This window comes from Cololabis saira, chromosome 13, assembly GCF_033807715.1.
Source record: "Cololabis saira isolate AMF1-May2022 chromosome 13, fColSai1.1, whole genome shotgun sequence".
NCBI classification, from domain to species: Eukaryota; Metazoa; Chordata; class Actinopteri; order Beloniformes; family Belonidae; genus Cololabis; species Cololabis saira.
Window position 1 is genome coordinate 32,161,519 of NC_084599.1, and position 13,979 is coordinate 32,175,497.

Here is a 13,979-nt window from a genome sequence, read left to right on the forward strand (position 1 = left end):
ATATATATATATATATATATATATATATATATATATATATATATATATATATATATATATATATATATATATATATATATATAAATAATTTATTATATTTTTATAATTTATTATATTTTTATATTTTATAAAAATGTTTATATATATATTTTTTCCAGGACAAGAGAGCCTTGAGCTGCATCATATGCCAGATTTTGTTCATCATGAACCAACTTTTTCTCGATCCAGTTGATCTTTCATATTCCTGTAAGTGTGAATCTGTGCAGGGAAGAGCTGCTGTAGAATCAGCACATCCGCTCTGAACCGGGAATAAACAACCCGGCGGGCGCACTGATGCCGCTTTGGGGTAACACAGTAGTCAAAACAGACAGCAGGCACCGAGGGACAGAAAGCCAAAACCCTCTCCGTGATGTCACGAGTCAGTAACTGTTGAAACTTAACACCACCAGCTGGTTGGAGTTTTCTTGGGGTGAACACGGGTCCACTTGCATCAGTGCAAGTTAAGGCACATAACTGGAACCGCCGCCTGGAGGTAAAGACGCACAGGAGTGAATCTGCTGTTTGCGTTGGAGACCAAGACGAAGCCTTCTCGCCCGTATACCCCTCGCAGGGCAGGCTCTTTAAAACTCAGCCGCAGACCGACTTGTCCCTCTCCAAGCCATCTTTCTCCCCCTTTTTTCCTTTCTTTCTGTGCATCTGCTGCGCATCTTCCACTTTGGATTGAACCAGCCTGATTACTGCGCGCCGCAGAGCGCACTGTGTATGTGAGGCTCGGCTGTGAAGAAGTGGGAGAGATCTCTCCTCCGGACTGCAGTGCGATGAGGACATTCTGAGGTGGCAGCACTTCTCCGTCCAACTTTTGCGCCCTCCTTTGGCTCTCACCAAAGGGTTAGCCCATGTGCAGGTATTCTGTTTTCACCCAGATCTCTGCTGCCTGGACAAATGCATACAAATGCATTTAGGAGCTCAACGGACAAGGAGTGGACACGTTTCCGCGGCAGCAACGTAAGTGGATGTTTTGGTAAAGTAGCTGCAGATGTCAGTGCGCGGGCGCCTTTGCGCGGTTGAAACGGTGCCCTAAACAGATTTGCATGGGAAGTGGCAACTGTTAGTTATTTCTGTTCAGGGTCTTTGTCGTATTTGGCTGACAGGGGTGCCAGTTGACCCATCAAGCCCCAGCAAGCTCTGAGAGTTTACCACCAAAACGTGACCCTGACTAAAGATAAATAGATGAATGGAGACACTGATATGTAATATTTGTGTTTTCCCTTCTGTGTCCTGTTAGATCCTTTTGTGTTTGCAGACCTTTCATTCTTGAGACAACAACAGTAACTGAACATAGTGTTTCAATGCCGTCCAGCTTTTTGCCATGGATCCCCATCTGCAACTGATAACTGCATTTTTCCCCCCTTTGATATATGCATTTTGAACTTTGACAGATTTGAATATTTTAGAGTCAGATTCTATTTCATACTTGACAGCTGAGGTCTTGGCTCTGAATTCGCCATATGAAACGTGCAGCCCGTGATCTCCTGTTTTAAAACCTGCATGCCCATGTGGTCTGGTGCAGAGAGGTTTCACTCACATAGATGTGAAAAGTTGGAAGAAACACTGGGGCATGAAGAGAGAGGATGAATGAGGATGTCTTTAGAGCTATGATGCATATTCACCGAGCAATATATCCTTTTTAAAACTTGTAGTGTGATATAAACTCTGAAGAAGCTCTCAAAGATCCAAGATAGCACATTTATCTCTCAAAGATTTTAGGAGGTAAATGTCAAACATCCTTTTAGCAACCTTAAACCTAAACATTCCTCATGGAAGTGTGCATTATTGACATACAGTGTGCAGGTTTTGTGGTCCTGTTACAGTCATCTGGCCCTGTGGAGCAGCACCAGTGTGCAGACTCTCAAAGGGTATTTAACAGCAAATGTATTCTCTTTTGTCAGAAGTGAGTCCAAGTTGTCTGCGCTTTATTACAATTCTTTCTTTAAAAAAAAAGATCTTAAGATCACAATGCTCATCTGTTGTTCTCTGCTGACAGTGTTTGCTTAATAGAAAACAAACCTGAAATCTTGGGAGATCCTTTTTTTTTGTTGTACTTGAGAGCTAAAATGAGAGTCTTCTAGGAGAAGTGAGCTGGCTAAGATTGCATGTGGCGTCCATTAATTTCACAGACTGTTAATGTGCAATGTGTCGGTGGTTAACTGGCTCCTGAGCTCAAGACAATCATCCACTGTGGAAGGCATTGCTGATCCATCGCTGGCAGTGTTTGGACCTTCTGGCTGCTGAAACACAGCCACTCTCATGTGATGTAAACTGGACTGAGAGCTGCTGGACTAAGTTCTCACAGTCAGCTTACAATACAGCTTTTTTATTAGACTAGTGGCTCAATAATTGGCTGTGGATTGTAGGGCTGGGTACCTTTTTTAAAAATTTTCGGTACCTATACCTTCACCGATACCTGAACGGTACTTTTTTTGATACCAATCGACATACAAGCCAGTTCCTGGCCGATGATGTCCCCAGCAGTAGAAAACGTAGCTCTGGCAGTGTGGAGGATGTTTGGATACACAGATACCTGGTTGCCAAGTGTGATAACATTGGCGAGTGTCCACCACCAGGTTACTGGACTGACGGAGGTTTGGGTCGAGGGCAGAGCTCTGTGCTGCCGTATCTCTCCCTCAACCAACCAGCCGTCCCAATAGTTGACCACAGTTTAACGAACTAACATCTGTTTGTCATTAAGTAATTCGTTTTTGATTTAGCTAGATAGCAATACACTGAATTTACTGAACAATATAATCTTCAGTTAACGTTAGGTTGTTCACATTTCAATGCACTGCGGTGCCCTTGTTAAGTTGCAGCAACGTTGACCTCAGTACACTGACATAACAAGTTGGCTGAATGTTGCTAAACGTAAACCTACCAGCTGAAATCCCAGACACTGTGTGGTCCTCTGTACTGGATGAAGCGGTACTGGTGGCAGAAAATATGAGAGAGGCTGCGCTGGCTCGGTAATGTTGGGCGGAGTTGCACGCTCAGAGGAAGACGGATGGAGGTCGGTCTTCTTGCATTCAATCACAGAACAACTTTCCGCTCGTAAATTGATCCTGTGCATATTGAAATGTGCTTCCGGCCTTAGCGGTTATGTTCTCTTTGCTCACTACTACTGGCATCAGTAGGCAGCGGGTTTAATAGCCTCGACAACCACACAACTCACACGTGAACCTGTCTGTGGGCGTAAACACAACTAACGCACGTGTTACATTACAGCCAATCACAGGCAGCACTTTGTGCATCCTCGGTTCCGAAAATATGAACCGAAAGACCAGGGGCCGTATTCTCAAAACATTCTTAAGAAAAAAAATCTTCTTAAGTGCCATTTTTTTCTTAAGTTCTGTCTTAAGAAGAAAAAATTCTTAAATCGTATTCTCCAAAAAAGTTCTTAAGTATTTTCTTAACTTTCTTCTTAAGTTTCTTCTTAAGAAAAAACTTAAGAAGAAATGGTATTCTTGAAATAAAAGTTCTTAAATTTGTTCTTAACTTTTTTCTTAACTTAAGACAACCTTGACCTGTCTTAAGATTTCGTCTGTGAAAAGGTAAGACTCTAATATCACCTTTATCAACACATATGGACATGCACAAACAAAGATCCGCAATATTGTGGAGCGATGCATTGGTGTAGTGAAGTCTCGCTTCAGGTGAATCGACTAAATATAATGAAATTAATAAAAATAATAATAATAATAATAATAATAATAATAATAATATAATGAAATGAATAATACATATCATTTTGTATACCAAGTACGTAGAGGTGCACTAAATAAAAACCCAAACATATGTAGCTTAATAAAACAAAATAAAATTCAATAGACTGATATGTTCATTTTAATACCTTTTATTAAAATTGCGACGGCTCTGATGTACAGACAGAGCAGCAGCTGCTTCTGGGGCTCCAGTAAAAACATGAAGCTCCACTTTATATTCAGACAAACTAATATGGAAGCTACAACTGTTAGATTTCATCTATTAAACCAACATTTATCTTCCTAAATTATTTATTTCAGCCAGCGACAATTCTCCACAGAACTGCAGGTCAGTTCATTGGATCAGTTTCTCCCCGGGACGACAGCGCGGTTTTACCCGGCGATCACGCCTCTCCCCCCGGCCGTGAGCTAATGCTGCTCCCCGCGGCCGCCGGCTCTTCTCATCCCCGAAAACGTCGGAGCAAATTTCTCAACAGGCGTTATTTGGATAAACTGAGGCCAGGTTGGGGATCTTAAGGGGGACTTTGGCATCTGAAAAAATATTAAAACTTAATAAAGTGGCATATTAACAGCGCTACAGCGGAAATTAAAACAGCTTTTAGCCTGCTTTTAGCTCTCGGCTCCCGCTGTCGTTTTGGTGCGAAATGCATCCTGGGATACTTGGCTGCTACTGCTGAACGGTCTGCTGGAGCGGCTGCTGAATTGATTGAGTGATTTCAAAAACAGCCATATTTTAAGAAGTTCTTAAGTAGAAAAATAAGAAATTCGTAAGAAATGACAGTTCTTAAGATGGTTCTTAAGAAAATATTGAGGAATTGCACTTAAGAACTTTCTTACGAACTTCTTAATTTTAGATCTTAAGACATTTCTTAAGATTTTCTTAAGAAGATATTGGAGAATCCGGCCCCAGGCAGCTTTCGATAGCAGGTGGTACCGACGGATTTTGGTCGGTGCCATAAAAGAACCGAAGTTGGGCACACAGCCCTAGAGGAGTGTGGTGCAGATCAATGGCCAACCCTTGGTGACAGTTGTGTTGACTGCAGTCCTGCTAAAGTGGTGGATAAATGCTCCTGTAAAGAGGATCAATGGAAAAGTAGGGAAGACAAAAGGACTAACTGTTACAGTACTGACCTCCGATTTAACTGGACCACCAACACGTGTTTGGTGTAAAACGCAAGAGATATTTCTTTTGGCATCTGCTGTCATGCTCTCTTTTTCAACAACGTAGCTTGCTATGAGGGTGGCACCATTTTTTAATAAAGAGAACATCAATGTGGCGTTTCATGTGGCATTCATTTGCCAGGTATTTTATTTGGAAATCCTGCAATGAGGCATTTATGATGCCATCATTGGTGAAAGCTAACCAGCTAAACCTGGTTAGACCTGTAAAACGATGCATGCTGGGATCAGAGGCTTGCCTTGCTGTGGTGAACTCCCCCTCTATACATCAGGGGCTGTCAGGGCTTTGGCCCGTCTGGGAGTGAGTCTATTTAACTCCCCTAACATCTGCAGAGAAGGGAGACCCAATAAAGGCCAGTGGAAGTTTACTGTCAGCTCTTTGTCCTCTCATTGACTCGTGGACTTGAATCAACCTTTTACTTTGGTCTGCAGTGACCAACTGACTCCGACTACTAATGGAGCGAGTGAGCTGCCAAACCCGTGCCGACTCTTATCAGAGAATCTGCTTGTACAAAATTAGATATACTGTATATTCCTTCCCTGCCATCAATCGTTTACCGTTTCAAGCCTTGACAAGTGAATCCTGCTCAGGTAATTGTTGTGGTTTGCCAGGTGGAGATGACAGGACAAGCTCACCAAGACTTTTTTCCTAATGAAGGAAGTGTGATCTGAGCGCAGGTACTAAAGCTAAAGCAGAGCCAGCAGGAGCAGATATTGGCAGCAGATCAGTTACTTTTTGTGTCCAGGAATTTCTTTTTTCCATCGTAGAAAGCATGCAGAAACAAAACCCCTCAATAGCAAGAGACAATTCATTTCCTTGAAAGACACGTCAGGTGGTTGTTTGCAGGAGAACAGTTCAAGTCTTTGTGTGCAGTCTGTTTGGTCTTCAAAGGAAGCAACGTTGGTAGAGTTGTGCAGATTGTTGTGCAGATTGTTGCTTCAATTGTTGTGATCGGTCATCAAGCAATAGTCAGCGATATGATCAGTATCAGTCCTTCTACTGTATTCATTTGACGTCAATTTTCTTTATTTGTACATTTCTCATTCAGAATAAGTCATCAATGCACTTTACACAGAAGCTGTAACAAGTGTTTGTTGAGTTTTGTATCCTTTTTCAATTTCTTTGGTAAGCAAATGAAGAGAAATTGAATTATTACTTTGGAGAGATGTACGTGCGTCAGTATTTTTCCAGTCAGTAAATGTGATGATGGAGTCACCTTGAAGCCTGTGAGGAAGTACTGAAAGCCAAAAATAGCATTTTTTTACAGCCCGTAAGGTAAAAATAGCACACGAAGGAGCAAAAAACTTGGCATTTAAAGCAAAAAAACAAAACACAACAAAAACAAAATGAACTCAGTAGCCGGTGAGGACAAGTTCAGTTTAATTTGATTTAAGTGTTTCTTTGAAAAATCAAAAGGAATCTGCCAAAATTGGAATCGAGAGGTCCGACTTTTAAGAAAGACAAAAAGCAGATGGTGCATAAAAACATTTCTTTCCTCGTTTTTCTTCAGTATAAATGTGGCTCTCGGGATCCATTTGACATGGGTTTTTTTTGTACGTCGGTCTACTTGTTTTCCTCATGTTTTGAATTGCACTTCTGACTTCAGTTCGTCTGAGTCACGGTTTTTCCAAAAGAGGCCTGAAACAGTAGGCGAACGCCCCACCGTGAAGCTCCATACGTCTCAAGTTTCTGAATACCGACCCTGTGCCGAGCACTTCCAAAGAATCAGCCGCTGTGTTGAAAAGCAGAGGGAGTGAAATAGGATGGGTCAGTCAAGGTTAGTCCAGCCACGCTTGTTTAGATGCTCCATCATGTCCTTGCAGATGAGTCAAGCTTGTTTTTGACAGCAAAGAAGAGCAGCTGCTGGCATTTTACAACACAAATCAGCAACAATTTCATCAGTGCCAAGTACTTTCCTTTTTATACATGTGCATGTACGGTATATCGCAGGATTTTGGGTGGATGAACGACTTTTGGTGCTTTGTAACCAGCTTATGACTCAGTTGCATAATGTGAAAGCAACCACTTGCAAAGTTACTTCCCGACAGACATCACAGACGAGCAGATAATAGTGGTTCCCTTCTCCTTCATGAGGACTGTGACTGTGACTAAAGGCACTTTTCTCCTTCTCACCAAACTTTAGAGGGCACCTTGCCTGTTCTCCTGCCTCTTGGTGCGCTTCTCGGTTGAATGAACCATTGTTGGAGATCCAAGCTAATTTCCAAGGGGGGAAAGGAAAGACCTGTTACTGCTGGAATGATTCACTGCAGAGGGGAATTTTAAGTTGTGATTATTTATAGTCCTGACATGACACCCACTCCCCACATAGTGGTATTTCCCTTAGTCAACAGAGCACTGTTTGGGAAGCTTTGTCCCTTTTTCTTTTTTTCTAGGAGTCTTTTCCATTAACTGCTAGGACTGAGAACCATGTCACAGTGTACAATGTCTTACTTTAATGAGAAAAAATAAGGAAAAATGCGTAAATGCAGATGTAGCTGATGCTGCCAGGTAGTCTGCTTCAGCTCTGTCGGCCTCAGTCTTTTATGTTTAGAATGCTGGACGACAAAACGTGCATATTTGGTTCATATTGTAGCGCCGGGGAAAAAAAAAATGTTTGGGAAATGTTTGTGTTTCCAGAAACTGAACCTGTTTCACTAAACGGATGCAATGAAAATGAAATGACCCAAAGCTAGAAAAGTCTTTGCGAATCAGCATCAGAGCCCCCCCTGCACACACACACACAGACACACACACACACACACACACACACACACACACACACACACACACACACACACACACACACACACACACACACACACACACACACACACACACACTGTAAAAGGGAATGTTAAGTGTCATATTCAGTTTTTAGAAGCTGCCATCAAGAATCAGATCCAACCACTCAGTGCTCCTTTTTAATGTGACTTTAATCCTCTTACAGCAGATGAATTATTGTCTTCACATATCCCTGGCTTGTTTTTCCTAAATGACTTTCTCTGGCTTTGCGGACATGTTTCTGTTCTGGGCTGTGGAATGTCACACCACCGCTCCTGATGGGGAACAGGTGACAGACACAGCTCATGGTGTGTCGACTTACAGTAAAACCAGTCTTTTTTTTTATTCTTTTGCTTTTCCATCTCACTCGTCTTGTCTTTCCCTCCCAATTTGCGCCCCTCTTGTCCGCCTTCGATTGTATAAGCCTGCGGGGCCGCGTTAATCTGGGAAAACAAATACGTCTGTCTGTCCGCAGCGCTCTCTGAAACAGAGCCGGGCAAAGACTCCAATCTGTCCCTGCTGGGATAACCTGATGCCCCAAGGCCACGGCGAGGAGATGTCTGGTAGAAACCATGCTGTGCGATGCCATTGCACGTGGGTAATAATCACTGGTAGTTCAGGGAGTGACAACACACTAATCAACAGGGCTCTCTTTAGTCTCACACAGCTGCGTATGAGAATAGCAGGACTACTGTCTCTTCATTGGTTTTGAACAGCTTCCACACTGTCACGCCGGTTGCCAGAACTACTTTTGAGTTGTATAATCAGCTGCTGCGGCTGATGGGTTGGATTTGGTCTGAATACGGAGAGAATGCTTTGAAGCTTTGCTGTACATCGGGATGTACTGAATATGCTGACGGGTACAGCTGGAAGGGAGACACACATGTGTTGCTGTTTTTAGATGGATTGCAAATATTGTCCTGCTATTGAAGAATAATGATTTCCAGGAGAAAAGACCTTCAAATGAATGCTGAATGAAATGTTTTTCTTTTCTTTATTTACTTGCCTTATACTGTCATTTTCTCATCTCTTTTGGTTGGCAGTGTCATAATATGTTATATAAGGATGTATAAGATCTTATATAATATATAAGCAAACTGTATATATAATGCCTTTTGTCTTTGCAGTAATACTTTTAGGGGTAAAAATCATCAATTTCACTTTAAACCCATCAGACTAAGACTCAAACGGGATCACCTCTGGCTTTGGAGTGCGAAATATCTGTGAAATAAGGCATAATCTTTGAATTGCATGTTGTTTGGACAGATGTGTCGGTCTGCAGGAGACAGAAAAGAAGGCTGTAATAATTGAAAATGTGATATTTTGACAGTTGTGGTGAATAAGTAGGTGATCCATGTGCGCTCTGTTGTTCAGATCATGATATGTGAGGGCACTGTACTTACTGATCAGACCGTTCATGCCTTTGGCTGCAGAGCTGTGGTGGCCAGTGCCCTCTAGAGGCGGGGTTAGCAGGGGTCAAAAGGGAATTTACAGTAAACGTACACTAAAATAGACCCAGGGAGCAAAGAATGTTTGGCCCAAACTCAGCCCATGTCTGCAGTTTTCTTTTGACCGCATTTGACATTGAGTGACGGCATTTACTCAGGTTGAGTAAATGCCTGTAAAACCTGAGCCCGCTCACATATTCACCACGCACGGGCCGAGTCTTCATTTTCTTTTGGAGCGTTGGCAACAACTGCGGTATCCCATGTCAAACGTAGCTTATGAAATCTGGGACACATCTGGATCATACATTACGCGCCAAAACCATGTTTGGCCCAGCTCATTAACTTTGGGATACAGTACATCTGGCCCACATAGCACTCGCCAGTGCCGTAACCGCACCATAGGTGCTCGGAGCAGCCTGGATGAAACCCAAATCTGTCATTTATCTGGAGAATGATGTCACGTACATTGGTCCAGATATTTCATTGTGTCATGTAAGATTGAAAGACTGCTATTTTTCAGAACAAGTTCAATTTCTCAATTGAGATTCTGTGTCTTAGGCACAAAAATGTAATTTTTATTATTATTACGATTATTTTTTTTTTAAACTGCAGTCAGAAAAAATGGAAAAGGTGTTGATCCTTTGGGGGCTTTTGGCTTTTGGGAACAAGGGATGCATGTCACAAAGTACTCTTTAAATCTCCATCCTGGAGGGCAGATGACACACTCGCCTCTCTGAACCTCGGCCGGGTTAGTGAGATGATAAAATCCGAAGCAATGGGTGTGTGAAGCTGCAGAGCAATACCTACAGTTCTAGAAAGGTGAGGTCAGAGAGCCAGCCAAAAAGGTCGAGGAACCAATCCGGACTACTTCTGGGGTGGTTTTTGACAGATGTTGTGCATGTGCCTTGACAAACCTGGGAAGTAAGAAGAAACAAGCATGAGGAACAGTTAGCTGTTGCTCGGTGGGTAGTATAGCAGATAAGAAGACAAAGAGGAGAAGCTAAAGCATGACAGAAGGAAATGTAAAGTGTTTGGAGGCATTGCAGGGTGCCTTTAAAACGCTATGGAAGACATGGATCTGCAGTCTTTAAAAGATGCTTTAAAACATTTTGCTACCTTCAAAAGTCACCTTCACGTTTAAAAAAAAAAAGAAAAAGAAATGCCTTAAATAGATGTCCGCAGGTAAACCCACCAATCACACTGACAAAACCGCCTGAACTACAGGCAGGGCTGGATTTAATTGTTATTGAGATTAGGTTAGATTGAAACAAGCAGTGCTTGAGATGAACAAATTGGTACAGAGGAACTGCAATCTCTTCATATTTAGCACGGGTCATTAAAAAAAATTATTAAAGCTAAACTGGATATACTGACCTTCCCGTTTAGTTGGATTTGGTGTATAAAAAAAATAGTAGAAAGTAAGATTGCATTATTTTAAAATTCATCAGCACGAGAATAACTGCAGTTTGATGCTGTTTTAAGTGTCATTTATGGACATGCATTTCCATTTTCTTATATATATATATATATTCTTATATATATATATATATATGAAACATATATATATATAAACATATATTTATATGAAACATTCATATCTTGATATGAACATACAATTGTCTTGTAATCTTTTAAATATTTTAAGGAAAATAAATCGACTAAAATGGGAAATTATAGGTAAGGAAAAATAAATGCACATGTGAATAGGAATCTCAAAAACTGTAATTTTAAACCTTTGTGATTCTGCCCAGTGATAAAAAAAAGTAGGGGGTGTCAAATTAGTGTGTTAATTGCGATTCATTAATTACAGGCATTTTTATTTTTATTTTGCCTTTATTTTACCAGGTTAGTCCCATTGAGATCGAGGATCTCTTTTTCAAGGGAGACCTGGCCAAAAGTGGCAGCTTTTACAAGTTACAGACAAAACAACAAATCAACAACAACAGAAATAGAAGGACAATGCAAAATATATCACAAAACAGTGCCAGTTAATAAGTTACAATACTTAAGGACAGTGACATGTACCAACAGAGTCATTTAAAAATGCATTTGTAAGAGTTTTAAAATCAGACAATGACACTAATGTGTTTAGCTTCAGGTCTTTTTGGAGGCTATTCCATATTTAGGCATATTTAGCGCGTTATGTTTTTTAATTGCTTAATCTATTTTTTACGACGGAGTATTAGGGCCAAACTAAGACAAAAAAAAATTTAAATTACGAGAATAAAGTCGTAAAATTACGAGAATAAAGTCGTACAATTACGAGAATAAAGTCATAGCCTAATGTTGCGAGAATAAAGTCGTAATATTACGAGAATAAAGTTGTAATATTACGACTTTATTCTCGCAAAAATATGACTTTATTCTCGTAATTTTACGACTTTATTCTCGTAATATTACAACTTTATTCTCGTAATATTACAACTTTATTTTCTATATATTATGAGTTTATTCTCGCAACATTAGACTATGACTATATTCTCGTAATTGTACGACTTATTCTCGTAAAATTGCGACTTTATTCTCGTAATATTACGACTTTATTCCCGTAATATTACGACTTTATTCCCGTAATATTACGACTTTATTCTCGTAATATTACGACTTTATTCCCGTAATATTACGACTTTATTCTCGTCATATTACGACTTTATTCTCATAATATTACGACTTTATTCTTGCAACATTAAGCTATGACTTTATTCTCGTAATATTACGACTTTATTCTCGTAATTTTACGACTTTATTCTCGTAATTTCCTATTTTTTTTGTCTTAGTTTGGCCCTAATACTCCGTCGTCATTTTTTAATCTCTAACTACTTTTTCTGTTTGCGAGTTGCCTTTTATTATGAAATCTGTCTTTGTGCGGTGGGCTTCTTGTGCTTGATTGTTGCGGGTGGAAAACATTGACAGTCACACCTTGAAGTGGACGCTGATTGGCTGTCCCTGTGTGTGGGCGTGGTTAACATACGCTGGTAGACTCCAGCTGGTTATATAATACATCCATGAGCTGGACAGGTGGGGGGGAGAGGTGAAAATGGAGGAGCATGTGAAAGTTGTCTAGTGAATGGGGAATTCACATTTCAAAAATGTCCCGACGGCACCATTGATAAAGGTAGAGTGATATGTGTTGTTTTTGGACATGAATTTGCTTACCACCGAATTTAGCAACAACGATGTTGCCGCGAGGAGAGCACCGCGCGCATGCGCACGTATGCGAACGAGAGGCTGGCAAATGTTGACAAGTGGATGTAAATGGTTAGGAATGCATCTGTTCAAGTCTGTTAAAAAAAAAAAAAAACTTTATAAAACCACTTTTTTTTGGGTTATATATTAATTTTGATCTCCCACAATAATGTAATGAATTTAAAGGAAAACACCTCAAGTTGAGGGCTTTTCTCAGCAATTATTAGGTGAGATTAAAAAAAGAGATTAATTAGAAAAAATTCATAAAGATCTTAGTTAATTTATCTAAATTTTTTTTAATCGCTTGGCGGCACTAAAACAAAATGTACATCATAAATAAGCTGAGATAATTGAACATTTGTTCATCTTTCTCAAGGCTTTAACATTGGAGATCTGGTCTTAATACTCCGAACTGCTGATTTCAGGCACCTGCATGTCGGGAGAGAAAAGCTGAGGGGGAAAGATATTTTTGAATTAAAAGAAAACTTAACATAACTGAGGCAAAACCGCGGCATGAAACCTGTTTTTCTGTTTGCCTGACTTTCAAATCACACCCCTAGGTGCTGGCAGGATACAGTTGGTATGAAGTCAGACTTAGATATTGAGAAAACCTAATACGGCTTTTAGTTATTCAATTCAGTTTATTTGTAGTGTCCCAATTCACAACAAAGTTTATCCCTAGAACTGCAGTTTCTCAAGTTGGAAATCTTCAGCTTTATTTTTGGTTGTAGTGCTCCTTTTACTCCCCGTTTGTTTTGATTCCATCAGTATCTCATACCTGTATTTGCCCCTGGGGCGGCTTTTCAGCCTTTGAAACAAGAGGAATGATGTGTCATTGTCTTTAAGGAAAAAGCAGTCACATCTGTGTTGAAGGAAACAATCAAACAAACAAAACAAAACAGTTTGAAAGCAGAAAATCTTTAATTTTCTTAATAGTCTAACTGCCTAATCATTTCTAAACTTGTGTTTGTATTGTCCCTCCAGGTGGAACCTTCTCCTGCTCCTGTCAGTATGCTCTGCAGTGCTCTCTGGAGAAGAAGAATATGTAGCTCAAGGTAAACAACAGGAATCTAACCATAATCTTAGGCACTTTTCATTGAATTACATTTATTATATACCATATCAATGTACCAAATTATCTTTTTTTCTTTTTTTGCATATGTCCAAGTTGCTTATAGCCAGGCTGCACTTCCATTTCCTAACACAGCATCATAAAGCCTTATATATAAGGTTATATGCAAAGCTATATAAGGCCTGTTATGACATGTACAGATGAGCAGACGACATGTTGTGCTTTTGAAATGCTCCCAGTGTAAAATAAATACTGGGGATTCACCCAGAATGCAGTAAAGTAGCATTCACAGAAATTAAGGAGTACAACATGAGCTTCATCTCTCACCTAGGGGTTTTGAAACTTTTACAAAGAATGATGTTGATTCCTTCATTTTTCTAGCCATTTTGTTCAAGTCTGGCCTATAATAGATTTACTATTGGCATGAATGTCTGCTGATACGAGCTTAGAGGAAAGCCTTACCACGTGCAGAACAGAATGGATCAATCTATTGTCGGCACGAGTCCTCGGAGTGAATTAGGGGAACCATTGCTGCTTGT

The 13,979-nt window shown here is 40.3% G+C and overlaps 1 protein-coding gene across 1 annotated transcript in view; it reads left to right on the forward strand.

Annotated features, from left to right (window-relative positions):
- Positions 1–404: 404 nt before the first annotated feature.
- Positions 405–13,979, forward strand: part of LOC133458602 (collagen alpha-1(XXIV) chain) — a 130,872-nt gene continuing 117,297 nt past the window's right edge. The window contains exons 1-2 of the mRNA XM_061738670.1: positions 405–1,005; positions 13,353–13,423. Coding sequence (XP_061594654.1) covers positions 953–1,005; positions 13,353–13,423 — 124 coding nt within the window. The 5' untranslated portion in view covers positions 405–952. The remainder of the gene's footprint in view (positions 1,006–13,352; positions 13,424–13,979) is intronic.